Source organism: Catharus ustulatus, chromosome 1 (genome assembly GCF_009819885.2).
Source record: "Catharus ustulatus isolate bCatUst1 chromosome 1, bCatUst1.pri.v2, whole genome shotgun sequence".
Classification (NCBI taxonomy): Eukaryota; Metazoa; Chordata; class Aves; order Passeriformes; family Turdidae; genus Catharus; species Catharus ustulatus.
The window spans coordinates 136916642-136931851 of record NC_046221.1 but is presented as its reverse complement, the minus strand read 5'-3'; the positions used below and the strand labels follow the sequence as shown (position 1 = coordinate 136931851).

The 15210-nt window shown below is 39.5% G+C and overlaps 1 protein-coding gene across 2 annotated transcripts in view; it reads left to right on the top strand.

The window, feature by feature from the left end:
• The first annotated feature begins 69 nt into the window (after window positions 1-69).
• The window catches only part of RAD54B (RAD54 homolog B), a 64000-nt gene continuing 48859 nt past the window's right edge, over window positions 70-15210 (top strand). Inside the window, exons 1-3 of one of the 2 annotated variants that reach the window (XM_033060042.1) lie at window positions 70-156; window positions 3110-3263; window positions 3921-4092. In XM_033060042.1, the coding sequence (XP_032915933.1) occupies window positions 3126-3263; window positions 3921-4092 (310 nt within the window). In that variant the 5' untranslated portion in view covers window positions 70-156; window positions 3110-3125. Of the gene's footprint in view, window positions 157-2101; window positions 2187-3109; window positions 3264-3920; window positions 4093-15210 lie in introns of those variants that run through there. The other variant, XM_033060051.1, reaches the window with a different exon arrangement.

Below are 15210 nucleotides of genomic sequence, written 5' to 3'. Positions count from 1 at the left end.
GTTCCAGGCCCCGTCCAGCGGCACGGCCCCGGCGCAGGCGCGCCCGGCGGGAAGGGAGGGCTGCGCAGGGCGCATGCGCGGTGCGGCCGGTGGGGCTGCCGGGAGAGCGCGGCGGGACAATTGAGCGCGGAGGCGGGACCGGCGGCGGCACCGCAGGTACGGGAGCCAGGGGAGGGGGGCCCGGTGGAAGCGACCTTGGGAAAGACCCTAAAATGATCCAGCTCCAAGCCCCCTGCCGTGGGCAGGGACATCTTTCACTAGATCAGGTTGCTCAGAGTTTCATTCAACCTGGCCTTGAGCGATGCGGCAGCCAGAAGTTCTCTGGGCAACCTGTTCCAGTGCCTCACCTTCCTCAGAGTGAAGAATTTATGCCTTGCATCTGATCTAAACCCCCTCTCTCAGTTTGAAGCTATTCCCCCTTGTCCTACCACTACATGCTCTTGTAAAAATCCCTCACAGCTACTTCTGGTCTGATGCGACTTTTCAGTAATGTTGAAGTTCAAGGCGATGCACTCGCTGCCTGCAATTTAACCGAGTAAAAGCTGATGCCGTGTCACATCTCTGCAGCTGCCCACAGCCCGTTCTGCCTCCCGTGTGTGCCGCCAGTGCCTCTTCCAACACTCCGAGAGCAGCCTGTAAAGTTTGGGCCGAGATGAGCATTGTAGCAGCCTTTCGCAGAGCTCGGTGCACACCGCGTTGGGCTGGATGTGTAACATCTTGACACATTCTTTGTATGTGTATTTAATTTTTAATGCAGCTAATAACGTGCCTTTAAGGACAAAAGTGCAACCAGAATTCAATGCCTGACAAGCCGGACGCACCTGTGAGACGGTTTGGGCTGTGGTTTCGTGGTGCACTGGGTTTGGTCAGGCCTGGTTGCTAATAAAAGCGAGGAGCAGTGCATTGCTTTTTGCACTGCTTGCAGCTGTTTCCCTGCAGCCAGACCCAACAGTAAGGCAAGTGCAAGGTTCCCTGGTGAACAGGTGCCGTCTCTGAGGAACGGGCATATTTGCATATTCTTTCATTTAGTTGTAGTCTGGAGCTGTTCCTTGCCTTGCTACACTCATTCTGAAAGATCTGGCATCAGTGGTTTGTTGCACATCCCTGATGTCCTATTTCTATTGTGTAGTAGTGTAAAGGGTCAAAATGTAAAAATTTTGGTTATTATTTTTAGCATGTTTTTGTTATATTTTATGAAAGCTTATATTTTAAAAGACAAAGATGTATTTCTGGATGCAGTATTTAATTTTAAAACCCACAAACCCATAAGGGTCTTTGTAGTTGCACCTAGGTAATACTGGTAACAATGAAGTTACTGAGTTATCAAGGGTAGTGTCTTCAAATGTCTTAGTAATTTTCAAATCTCCTAATGAGTCTGTTTTTGTGGTTTAAGACAAAATGACAGTGCAATGACCAAACGGATTTGGAAACCAGAGCACTTTAATCATGGATATGTGCAATTTATGAATTGTGCAGCTTCTCTGTCCCACAGAACCTCAAGTGCAGTGGGCAGGGTTAGTGTAGGGTTAGTGTAGCACTGTGGCCATGCTGTGCACAGCCCTCATGCAGAGCCTGGAGCATCCTGTGCTGCCTTCCCAAGCGTTACTGTGCAGTGCAGGGTTGGGTAGAGAACTTGTTCAGATTCCCATGGCTCCTGAAGCTGGCTGTGCTCAGCACTGGCACTTGCAGTCTGCTCCCTTGGAAGGTTCTGGACACCTTTGCAGTGTTCACAGTGGCTTTTCATGCTACAGATACTCCTTTTATAATAACCAAGCTGCTCCCTTATTGCATAGGGTTAACTAAAATTAATTTGCTATCGCTGTTGTCAAGTAAGCCTAATTTAAGTGAACTGCTGTAGATACAGTCAGAGGCTTCTTTCCTTGTATTTTGAGTAACAGCTACAGTGGAAGTGACAACAGTTGAGGCCATTTTGCCCCTGAGACTTATGTCTAGTATATATAGCATCATATATATGTAAATATTGCAGATATGGTGGAGAGGTAAGTACTCCTGCTACCAGTCTCTGCATGTTTGCAAAGTGTTTTGGCATTGCTCTGTTACTGCTTCAGTGCAAACCTTGGGAAGAATGGTGGCTGTGCCCCAGGAAGCCACTGGAGTGCAGAGCAGCACCAAAGAAGGTGCAGAGACACAGTGTTGCAGCAGGATGCAGACATGCTTTTGAGATGGTACAGAAGTTTGATTCTGCAATCTGTATTATGGTTTATTTTCAACCTAGTAGGTGGAGGGATCATTTAAAATAAACGTGTGTAAACAGAGTATTAGACCTGTAACTGTAGTGAAAGCTGTGCTTGCCTTCTTTATTTCAGCTGCTGTGTTATTCTGTTGGAGTTTTCTTCTTTTGTTTCATTTCTACCTTCTACTTGGAAGTGTTAAGATTATAACTTGTTATTCTAGTGGTTGCAAAGTAAATTTTGTCACATTAACATTGGCATATGTTTAGTTTTGTCCTAAGGTTGCTCAGAGGAATAACCGTCTTATATTTTGAGGGAAAATCTATAATACATTGCTTCCACTGTTTAAGTGGACATAACATGGAGTATAACTGTAATTCTGAGATAATATTCTGCTGAATGTAAATCTTATTATGGTGAACCTGAATGATCAATGTAATTGACTGTTTAATGCAAAATGCTGGTCCCAGGTATGAGACATACCTTCAGGATTCATTGTTTATTGTGCACTAATAACGGGCTTTTCAAAATTACATTTCCAGTATACAGAATAGTAAGTTTTGCTTAAAATTGTCTTTCTTTTTGTAAGTTTGTTAAGTAGCCCTATATTGTGCATCTCCAGAGCACGTGTTGCTATTGGGGACTGCATCAGTGGCTTTTAAAATGAAAATCAAGGTGTTCAGCTGCAGAATTTGCTGTAGTTGATCTTTCTTAGTACTTAAAGCATTACAATGATACTACTTTTTCTTAAATGTTATTATGCTTGTGAATTAATATTGTTATTTGAAGATCTTGTATGCTCTCTTATATTTTGAAATAGTGCTTTTGTTGTCATCTATGGATATATTTTTATATTTGAAGCCTATGCTGACTACAGTTGTCTTTATCTGCTTCCTTCCTTCCTGTCCACCCTGCAGAGCAGTACAGCTAAATATGAGGCGATCTGCAGCTCCAAGTCAAGTCCTAGGAAATGCAGGCAAAAAGCCAAGGTTTATACCACCAGGAAAATGTCTTGCTGTTTCTCTCAAGAATGAAACTAAGGAGATGGACCAAGAAATTAAGTTAAAGGAGGTAAACTGAACAGTGCATTAAAAAGTATTTTGTACAGTATTGTGAATAAAAGGTAACATCTGAGCTCATCACAAACAATCTCTGCTCAATCTATTCAGAACTAATTTTGGTAGCTCTGCTGTCAGTACCTTTGATCTTGCTTTGTAGGTTAGGCTTCTCTCACTCTGGAGTGGTTGCAGAAGAATGTTTTTCAAATAAATAAAATTAATCAGTATTTGGCCCAAATGCAATTCTTAGGTGTAAAGGAGGTGGGGATTGTATTTTGGCATGGGCTTTATTGGATTTTATTTTTGTAAAAGCAGTTTAAAAGCCAGGATACTTGTTGTAAAGTCTTGGTATGCTGGATTGCAGTTCTGCTGCAAAGGTACTTTCTCTGAAACCTTTAATATTGACACAGAAAAGCAGCACATTTTTTATTTATTTATCTACAGAAGACTTGTACTAAAGTAAATTCATAAACTATTTACACAAGTGTTTGAGATTGTGTGCACCCACTTTTTGTTGTGATGCATGTAGTTTTGCAGAGATGTGTATATTTATGTAACAATTTGATAATGACAATTAATATGTCTTGAAATCCCTTCTTGTTGCTCTTTTCTCTATTTCTCTTCACCTCCATGAAGAAAATGCTACTGTGAACTTATTTCTCTTTTGCAGATAGATGAGAAAGAGGGAGGTACTTCATTGCTGTCAAAAATAAATGTCCAGAATCAAAATGAAAATATTACACAGTCTGTGGAGTCAACTGGAAAAATAAAGACAAAAGCATGTTTCAGCATTGACAAGTGTAGTAAGGCAGAAATGAAAACACTAAATGTGCCCAAAGCTGGTAAGATGCTCTTTTCTTTTTTACTACCGTGTATCATAAGAGAATTTTAAAGCTTATGAGTACACTGCATATACTAAACTTTTGTGAAGTACTATTACAAATGTTGTGCAGTGCTGGCATTATTTGATGTTATACTGGATAGAGTGAAAGAAATAAGTGTTAAGTGAATATTTACATAAAAAAGGAAAAAACCAAGGTGTTTTGGAAGTCAGTTGATAGTGTTGCTATTCAGGTTTGTGCCTTCCAGAAGAGCCTTACAGTCAACTCACTCTAATCTACAGTTGGTGCAGTACAAGAACTGTGATACCTTAAATAGTGGGAAAGTGTAATTTGGAGACCTTGCTGGCCTCATGCAGGGAAAGCTAACCATTCTGAATGGATTCAGGTTTTTTTTCAGAATTCACGAGGGTTTCTTTTCTTCAGTGTCTCCAGTGGGCACTTAAGGTTTAAGCCAACTTTAGCCACAGAGCAGAGCTGGCTTTGCTCATTTGTGGGTGTGCACTTCATCAGCTGTGCCCTGGTAATGAATGCCTCCGAAAAACCAGGGCAGTAAGCACTGCAAAGTGTCTGAACTATAGCAAGTGCATTTGTATGGACCTGAACGACATTGTGGGGTTGAGTGTTTTCATTTCCCAGTCTTGGTGTGCCCTGACCACAGATGCATCACAGTTCTGTGTTGTGTGAATGCAAGCATATGACCTCAGGAGCTAAGTACATCTTGAAAGCCTGGCACTTGAACTGGGTTACTAACATTGATGAATGAAAATCGCTCCTTTTGGAGCCAGCTCAGGCATTTTAAACATCTGTCTTACAGTTATTTCACTGTTGTTTCTTCATAATTAATTACACTGATAATGATGGGTTAAAGTTCATTTAATTAATAATACTTTGTGTAGTGAGTGAAGTTTTAAAAGAGCATTTCAGGGCCACTTATCACCTTGAATTACTGGAAGGCTTTAATAGTCGTATTTAATTTTGTTTGTTCTAAGACCTCTTAAATCTTGAAGCCTCACTGAAGCAAAACTGACATAGTTCTGTGTCCCAAGGTCCAGCCAATAGTGAGGTTAATTCCCAAAAGGGAATTATTCCCAATAGGCACACTTATGTCCTATGTACACATACACATGACTGGTCACATAGGCCAATATGGATATGGAACACAGCACTGAGGCTAGCACAAGCAGTGCCCATGCACACATTTCTTCTCTGACTTCTGGGGGTGAAAGCCTGTTTGTGGAAAAACAAATGAATACACATCTATCTCTGTGTAAATACACATGCACACAGAGAATTCAGATCCCTCCAGTACTGACCTCATGCATTCAGTCTGTTCAGTAGCTGGCTCCTTGATTTGCTGGACACCCCATCTGTGGGCACATGAACCACAGAGGCCCACAGCTCCCAGTCCAGTTGCTGGTATGCAGACCTGCACTCCCACAGGTACAAGAACATTGGAGGTCCTGCCAGTAACTTGTCTTAGCCACTTGGTCAGCTTAGTGGTGGGTTCTGTGATCTCCCAGTTACCTTGTGCCCAGGAGATGCACACATACAAACATTTCTGGCTGGTAGCTACACTTACCAAGACATAAAATCCCCAAGATGTCCTGGTCTCTTGAGTAACTTGCACAGACTTCTTGGTCCCTTCAGTAGCCAAGTCTCAGACCCTCTGGTCTCTCCAATATCTGGCCCAATATCTGATGGCTGCTCCAGTATTTGGCTTCCAAGCTTCTTATCCTACTTGCCAGCTAGTCCATGTTCATATTTGTTAGCAATCTCACACAAGTCAGTGTACTTGGTCTCTGGCCTCTCTGCTTGCTGACATATCAGGTACCTGAGCCCTATAACCTGTGTGTGGTCCAACTCCAGCTTTCACCTGAGAAAATACTTAGAAATGTGGTTTAGTATGAAGATGGGACTTGGTCTGGCAATAGGATGCAGTGCATTGCTGAGGAAGCTTGCTGACCTTCATCAGTTTAAAAGTGACTGCCCTTTTCCTTTTATTGTTATGTGCTTGTTCCTGCCTGAGTTTTTAATTATTTTTTTCTCCATCAAAGCCCTTTCTAGCATCTGGAGATTGCACAAATTCCAGGCCCTGATAGGCAGCAACCCCCTGCATTCTGTGAGGTGCTTTGGAGAGCCTTTCCCATTGACTCTTCTTTCTGGGTTTCAGTCCCAGAAAATGGGAATGTGATAGCCCTGACAGGATGCTGCCCCTGGCATGGTATGTGACCTGGTGTATGCACTCTGGCAGAGCTAATGTGGGGAAATTCAGCTTCCTTATATGTCTTTAAGTCTTATGGCTTTCGTGTTTATCTGCTACATGTTGAAACTTCCAGTTGAAGCCTACACTTTAAGAAAATTTTCAGTGTCTATGGGACATGTTTGATGGGTGATGCTTTCCTATAGGTACCTCTGCAAAAATTTGTATCTTCTAGTTCTGCTTAGCAGTGCACTTGAAAAGATAAATAGATGATTTAATTCCAAAGTAATCTGGGAAATCATCAGTCATTTCAGCAAAAAATGTTGTGAAGTGGAAAAGATACTAAATGTCTTTTCCGTGTCATGAATTCTGGGTGCAGCTGGTCTGGTGTAGGTCCTCTGTGATGACTTTAGAAAAATAACCAAAAAGTTGTGGAGTGAAACTGGGTGAGCTGCTTCTGTTGATGTGCTGTTGCCTTTCTGAATAGGGCATTTTGTGCCAAAGCCCTTTCTATGCCTGCAGAAGGAGGCTAACCCTGCAAGCCTTTGAAAAGCTGTCATGAAATGTGGTATAAAAGTAAGAAATCTAATATCAGTGTTAGTTATGGTCTTCAGGTTTACTGGTGATACAAGCACTGTAGTGAGAAAACTAGCCTGTATTGAGTCTTCCTTAAATCTTAAGTAACTTCTTAATAACTTAGGTTTTCCAAGACAGTTTCTTCCCTTTACATCACTTTGGTCTGCTATTCATTACAGCTAATGTAGTGATTGCATTGATTATGTAAATCATAACCTTCTTTGTAGTGTGAAGTTAAATTGTTTTGTCAAAGCTGGCTTTGGTATGAAATACAGAAGTAATGGAAACCAGTTGTGAAAGCCAGAGTCAGTTGGGGTTTTTTATTATTATTAATGTTGTAATGGAATTATATTTGACGGTCAGTCTCTGGAGCCTCATACTTCTCTGCTAAAGGGGCATTAAAATAATTTTAAGATGGAAAAAATCTGTATGCATGCATTGTTTTGATTTATTGTCTTCATATCATTTAATGCAGATGATAAAAAGTTTGATAGTTATATATCACACTGAAAGCTGCTGTGTTTGGGTTTCCAGTGCGGCAGTGGAATGTGTAAATAAATACCCTAGGTTCCATTGAAATTCTTTTGAAACACCTGTGAACCATTGGACAACTGCACTGTTCATAGACCTAATCTTTCTGAAACCCAGCCCTGAAAATGCTGTGCATTCTTTCAAAAAAAAAAACCCCAAAAACCAACAAAAGTCAGTTATCTGACACATGGTGTCCATTTCTTGGAGCAGACAAGTAAGGATTTTATTAGATGGAATCAATCTAAAAATTATAGCATATCTGGCTTAAAAAATACTTGTTTTTCTAAGCTTCTTTAAAAAAAAATCCCAAAACTTTTCCCTAAAATGTCATTAATAAAAGTGAAGTTCAAGGGACTCTGAAATTCTGTGTGATGAGGTATTTCCAGAGACATTTAAAAAGTTTCTAGCAACACTGAAATGAAACCTATGTATGTGTTGTAATTTTAGGCGTGTTTGAACTTTAAGATACTGAACGTGTTCATTGGGCAGTTTACAACTTCTGATTATAAATTCTGAATACTGGAAAATAATGTCACATGTTTCTTTTAGGAAAATGAACTTTACTACTGCTTTAAGAATTGGTATTTCCTTGTTTTAAGAGGAATGAACATGGCATCTCTTTGGTACCTTTGTTTTGTATTCATAATATAATACTTGTTCACATAATGGATCTTTGGGAGGGAGGTGATTTATTTGACATTGTCATTAATACTTTTTCTCACATGCCTCCAAAGAATTCAGCCAAATGTGTATGCCTTTAAAAATGAAAATTACTTAAACATTTCTAACTATTTACTGGTAATTGAAAACAAAACCATAAATGTGTTTGGAAGGATATTACTGTACCTCTCAGGTGCTCGTTTCTACTTGTCCTCATGACATTCCAAGATTCTATTAGTAATAACAAGAAAATACAAATAACTTGCATTTGAAGAAACAATGGACAGGCAGATCCCTAAACTACACTTAGTATCTCCTCAGTGTTGCTAGTGAGCAGGATTGGCAAGAACAAGAGGTTTTTACCCACGTTGCCTTCAATTCAAGGATTTAATATATATTTATTTATATAAAGCATACATTATTTAATTTATGTTTATTATCTGAGTTTACAGCTTGCTTTCTGTTGGTACTTCTAATCTAGGAGCATGTTGCTGTGTTTTGCCTTTTGGGCTTGCTATTTTGTGTGTGGAAATGAACAGCTCTTTCACCTGAACACTTAAAGTGCAACATTCCAGCTGGATTGAGATTTCATTGTTTGAACTGGATGTAGGTGAACATTAAAAATGGATATAGATTTTTTTCTGTTACAGCTCACCTCCTGTTTGGGTGGGTTTTGGGTCAGGAGTACTTTGTCTTTCATCCATCACCAACATGTGTTACTGCATCTCCCAAGAGGAACTTTGCCAGAAGTCATGGTCAGATACTATCTTTGAGCTAACAGTGAGGATAAATTGTAACTATTTCATAATGGGGTTAATGTGCTCGCCCTGTGTCTCTAAATAGATGTTTCTGAATGTCTTTCATGCTGATGATATCAACTGTGCTTATTATTTGCATATATTTTCTCTATCTTCTCTGGAATGTTAATATTTACTGACTACATTCGTCTGTAAGGTTTGGATGCTTTGCATACTTAAGCTTCATTTTTCATAGTGTGGTTCCTTCAGCTTTCTAGAACATTGTTACAGGTCAGGCTGATACCTCTTATCACTTGATACCAATAAAATCCTTTTAACCAATTAATGTGAATAGTAAGAGGAAATCCACTGTTCATTTATGACAGCAGCAATCAATTACCTGTTGCTTTTAATCAGAGGTTTAAATTTTTTTATTTTCAGGACTTTCACATTGTCCAGTTTTCAGTCTAACTGCCTACTTATGTTTCTAGTAACAGAACTAAAAACATTCATGCCTGGCATCTCATAATAAAGCAGATTATTCCTAGAATTACTTTGATATCTGCAAAAGTACAAGTATTAAATTAATTTCTGTTCTTGCACTTCACAGATGTACTAGAAAATATATTTCAGTCAGTCTGTTTTAGGGGTGTAGCTGCATTCTGTGTGTCCTTTATATGTTTTTATAAACAGCTGGTAAAGCAGTTAAATCTTTGGGTAAATGATATTCCATAATCATCTGTAGCTCTTAATAATTGCCAAGCACACCAAGAACAGCTAAGATGTGACTGGATGCCTGAGTGTAATTTATTACTGCATTGTTTGCAAGTAAGATTTTACAACTCTATAATCTTTGCTGTAATTTCTTATTCTAAATAGTATCAAATTACTTTGATAGATCTTTATGATTTAAAATATTATCCTCCCTGCAATGTGCTAGAAGAACAGTTTATAATGGTGAATAGACAAATTTATAGACAAGTTTATTCTAAATTCAAGATAGTTTCTTTACTGTTTAGGTGTCATCTGTGCCTGTTTGATCAGTCCATCTCAAGAGATGGGGACTGGTCAATAAAAGTGGATTGATGTAAATACATCATAAGATAAACTGTTGGTATCTGATTGGATGCTGGTTCATTTATGCATCAGTCATAGTGGGTCTTGTGTTTTCTGGTCTGTAGCTTTGGGATTCTTTGACATCTCCTCAGGACAACATCTTTTACTTGGTGCTCTTCCTTGGGGTGTGAAATGATGTTTCCTACTCTGCTGCTGTCTGAAGGCCTTCCCTAGTGAGTGTTTCCCTCGCTGATTGTGCACATTCAGTGTTCCCCTGGGCTGCTGTCACATTCCTAACGGTGTTTATTCATCTTGAATTTGGGATGCCCACCAGCTGAGTGCTGAGATACACAGTGCTAGTAGAATTAGCAGCCAAGAGTGAGATGGAAAGAAGGAGCTTTACAGCAGCTTCATTACCAAAGGCAGCATTTCATATACTGTTCAGCAACTGCGAAACTGCTTTCCTGGATGGGGCAGCAATCTGCAGCATCTGCAATGCTGCTGTAAAACAAATCCAGACTTGCATAATTCTAGTGGGATATTTCCACAGGCAGTACAACCTAATTTATAATTTGATATGATCATATCTTGCTGTCATACGAATAACTAGGCTTTATGTAATTGCAGATGATATAACCAGGATATTCACACATTGGAGAAAAGAGCAGTGAATTGGCAGAGAAATGTACTTTTCATTTGCCCCAGTTAAATGTGCTTTGCATTTGAGCTAATGAAGGTAATGAAGGAGAGAAGAAGGAAACCAAAAATCAGAAGGGTTTTACGTTATCAGAAAATAAAGAAAAATAATTATATTAAAGATATTCAACATTTCCCAAAGAAGTTGGAGGGATTAAACTGAAAGTTTCACAGTAGTAACTTGTCTATTAGATGGAACTGTGGCTGCTTCTTTACAATGAAAAATATAAACTGCCAGGTTCTTTACTTTTGAGCAATGATATATCCATTATTGAAGAAAGCTCTGCTCCATGTAAAGATGATAGTCTTTCATGCATTTTTAAAAAAGGTATTAAGTTACTGAAAAGTAAAATTTATAAACAAGCAGAAAACTTAAATACTCATGCAGAAAGAGAGGTCTACTTGGAAACTGCAGATATAAAGCAAACACTCCTTTCCAAGGGCTGGCAGGGGATGTGTAGGGAAATGAACCTACTATCCCAATATATCTATTACTGTTTAGCACACAGCATATAGGCTGCAATATGCATAAAAAGAAATTATTTCATACTGTAACTTTAAAAATGAGGAACTTGGAAAATACCCTGCATAGAGATTATCTTAAAGGATTAGGTTTATCAGTAATAATTCTTTCTATTCCCTCATCCATTCGGAGGGGAGCTGCACACATAGTTTCTTCTTACTTCTTTTTTGATTTTCCAAATCTGTTGCCAGGCTGTGTGAATGTAAGATGGGCAAAAGAGACATGGCTGTTCATATTTTCTGACATTTTTATTTTTCTTTCCCTCACCCTTGGTAAAGTCCTAGTTTGGAGTGTGGGCAGTTGGTGAGTGGGTATATTCCCAGCTCTCCTGTGTCAGATACAAAGGTGGACTTAAGGTAAGATGAGGGAACGCAGCTATCAGGTAGAGGGACAAGAAATGCCTTACTGAAGGGAACTGGGAGGGTTTTTTTTTTGAGCTATCATGAGTATTATGACAGACTAGGCCTGGATGCCTTCAAAGCTAGTTGTCAAATCTTTCTGTGGCTGTGCTCATTGTTTGTATTCCCTTTGTTGCCATATCAGCCTAACTAGAGTTCAGTCCAAGCTTTTGGCTTTGGGCCTTAAGTTTTCTGTGAAACAGAAGCTGTGTCACAATATGACTTTCCTTGAGCCAACAAGATAATGGTAAGATGGTTATCTTACTGTCTTCAAAACATCCACTGAGCAAGATTAGCAGGATGAAGGAAACTGTTTCTCTGTCAAATGCAGGGAATAGTGCACAGGTGGTATTTTCAGGATAGTATGTAAAAGCATAATCTTCAAAATTTTAACCTCTCTATGAACAAAACGAGAGACTTGCAGAAACTTGGCTTCTCTCACACTCTTTCTTCTCCTAGGAGCTATCTTGCTAGTGAAGATGTGAGAATTTAGGGAAAATATCCTGGGAAAATCATACTTTGAAACCTTTCTGTATTTCTCAGCTGTTTCTGATTAGTCATCAAAAAGCTTGTAGGAAGAGATGATCAGAGGAGGTACAAGCATGTATTAGGATTTCTTAATTTGCAAACAATGGGGCTCTTAGCTTTTCTGTTTTTAAGGACACAACTTATAAAGTGAAGAGCTAATTCATGGAGCTGTACAGTCACATATTATTATAGAGTCCTGTAGCTTTAAGCCAAGCCTAGTTTTGAAGGATGGTTACTGCTCTGAATGTGTGTGTCCTGGAATGTCACACTGAGATGAAGATAAATTCTTTAAAATTTGGCATGGAGGGCATTTTAATTGGCTAATTCATATATTCCCCATTTCAGTGGGCTAAATGTTGAGAGAATGCCTTATATCAGCAGAGAGGACAGAATTGCATTTATCTTTAATGCTTGGAATTTTAGCTGATAAGAGCTCTGAAGCAGGCTGGAACCCCTGTTCTTGCAGCAGTTTCAAGAACTGTTAGAGGGTGGAAGTTAATACATGCTAGATGCTGATCACAAAAATAGATGCAGGACAAAATAAAGAGGTAAAGCTTTGCCTTATTTGTCTCACCTCCCACGCAGGACAGAGGTTTAGAAATAATTGTGCAGGAGAAAGGAAAGGAGTGGTCTCAGAGGTCCAGATACAGCAAAGATTAGAACAGTAAAGTATAAAACTGATGGTAAAAGTGCTGATGAACATGAGGAAAAAAAAATCAAGTGACATGAGAAAGCCATTTGAAACACAAATGACCTAAAAGTACTATTTCTAAAGGGTCTGGTGTGAATGTATTTAAGCACTGTAACTTCCAGGTGAAATTGTATTACAACTTTTGGTTCACAAAACTTAGTTATCTTCAATCCTCTCCTTAGTGAATAATGCCTGCACCCCTTAGCCCCTGTGAGAAACCTTGAGTTGAAAGTTTTCTTACCCACCCTTTGCTCAGCAGGCTCTTAAAGACGGCAGATCAAATGACTTGGCACTGTCTTGCTCTCGTGTCAGTAGAGAGGACTATATGATGACCTAATGGAAGTTTTGCAGCCCTTGCTACCTATAGACACTCTCATCTTATGCAGCTGCCAAATTCATTTTCAAGAGTGAGCAACTGCCTTGATACTTGCCAAATGTTTCCACTGCTATAATAGCCCAGTATATTCAGTGATGTGTAACATACCCTATCCTAGCTGCTGAATCTTTCTGCATTTTTGTAAGCACCAGGGGAACCAGGGTTCAAATCTTGCAATCATCCTCTTGTTCTCGAGGATTTTCAGGTTCCTAGGTGATTGCAAATGCTAACCCCAGGTCTCTGCAGAGCTGGTTTGATTGCGTATTACTAAATAAGAACAGAACTCCTTCAGACTTATCCTGGGGCTACCACTTTGTGGGCAGAGTACCTTCACAAGGCTTAGCAATCTGTTGATTTGATATTTTTTGCACTAGAAGGTCCCAGCCTGAATCACTTAAGCTGGTGTCATTCCTTTCAACATTCATGTTTGCTCTCTGTTCCAAACAGCATCTTTCAAGATGCATTCTTTCTTAGGGCATCCTCAGTTTTCTCAGATGTCTTTTCCCCTTTGTCTCATGTACCTTAAAGTGATTCTTTTTTTAAGTCTGTCATGGAGAGATTCTTCCTCAGTTCTGTGTGACAAAAGATCCTCCCCCTCCCTCCAAAATGCTCCCTTGATTTAAGACATTCTCCTTTCCAGGGTGTTCTGTCTTATAATGCACCTAAATTTACATGGGCCACTTGATGCAGTTAGTGCCTACGATACAAACCTATCACTTGTAAAATTTATGGCCATTGAGCTTTTTCAGTAATTCATGGCTATATTATATCTGTGATTCATTAATCTCAATAGTTCTCCAGGATGCACTGTTTGTATCATTTTTTGGTATTAATTCTAGAGTTTTTCACAGCAAAAATGAGAGGTATAGAAGGCAGTGAAGTGATGTAAGGGTGCATGTATGTTTATTTTCTTCAGTGGTGAGCAGAATTTCTGTCCTGCTTTCTGTGGTTTGCTGTCCCCTCAGTTGTGGTAATGCAAGTCTTTAGGAATATGGTTTGCAATTCACCCTGCAGTGATCAAGATAGTCTGAAGAAGCTTTTTCAATGTCTTTCTTTCTGTGAGTTATTTGTCCTGTGGCATACTGGATTAGGGAGCTGCTGGTGATTAAAACTAAACCAGCTCAGAAAAAAATGATTAATATGAGTTGTCCAGTTTTGTGAGTGCTCCTATCAGCATAGTGAAGGGGCAGGAACATGACATGGTTGGGGGGAGGCAGAAATGACTGTTTTGACAATGTTCCACATCTATGTTGACTTAAACCAATTATTAAATTCATATTACATTCTTATGCTTGCAAAATAGATTATTCTGTAGCTAGATCATCTTGCTGAACAGGCTGTGCACTGTGTTGCATAAGTGCAAGTGTTGGTGGAAGGTGTAGGATGAAGGGTGGATTGTGGCAACATCTTTGGTTTTTGTAATTGTCTTGGAGCTACACCTATTGTTTTAGTGGGAAGATGTCTATATGTATCATTAATATCCAGGTTTTTCACATTCTGTGATTTCTCATCCAAGTACTGATATGACCTTAGGCTGATGAGCAGGGGGAAAAGGGGGGAAAAAAAGAAAGGAAAAAAATCTTGGTTGGCAGCCAGCTTTTTTACAAGGGTTATTTTACACTCATGCAGAACAATATGTAATTCAGACATTTCATAAGGCATTTGCTCAAAAGAAAACTTTATAGCAGTTTTTGCTATAATTACATTAGTGTGGAAACTTAGTCTCTCTAGCAACATTTGGCACTAAGGTAATAGAGTAGTACAAGTTCAGGTAAGTCTAATACTGGGAGTTGCTGCATCTGCTAGCCCATTATAGAGGAGGCTGCTGCAGCTCCTCGTGGCCAGGACCACGAGGATGTGTCCTCAAGAGGCACATGCGCACATTATATGTGTATATACAGCCAGACATCAAAAAGTTCGGCACTCAAGCAAACATAAACAGCTTCAATGGCCACATCCTTTCCATTCACTGGCTGACAGTGAAGAAAGCTCGTTTGTGGTAAATGTTTGTGTATACAACATGGATCCTCCAGCAAGTGGTACCTGGATCCCCAGGTCTCCCAGCTGACACACTATCCCTTGTCTTACCTTCAGTTCTTCCTCTAAATATCCTGTACTGCCTTCTGCAATCCCAAAATATTCTTAC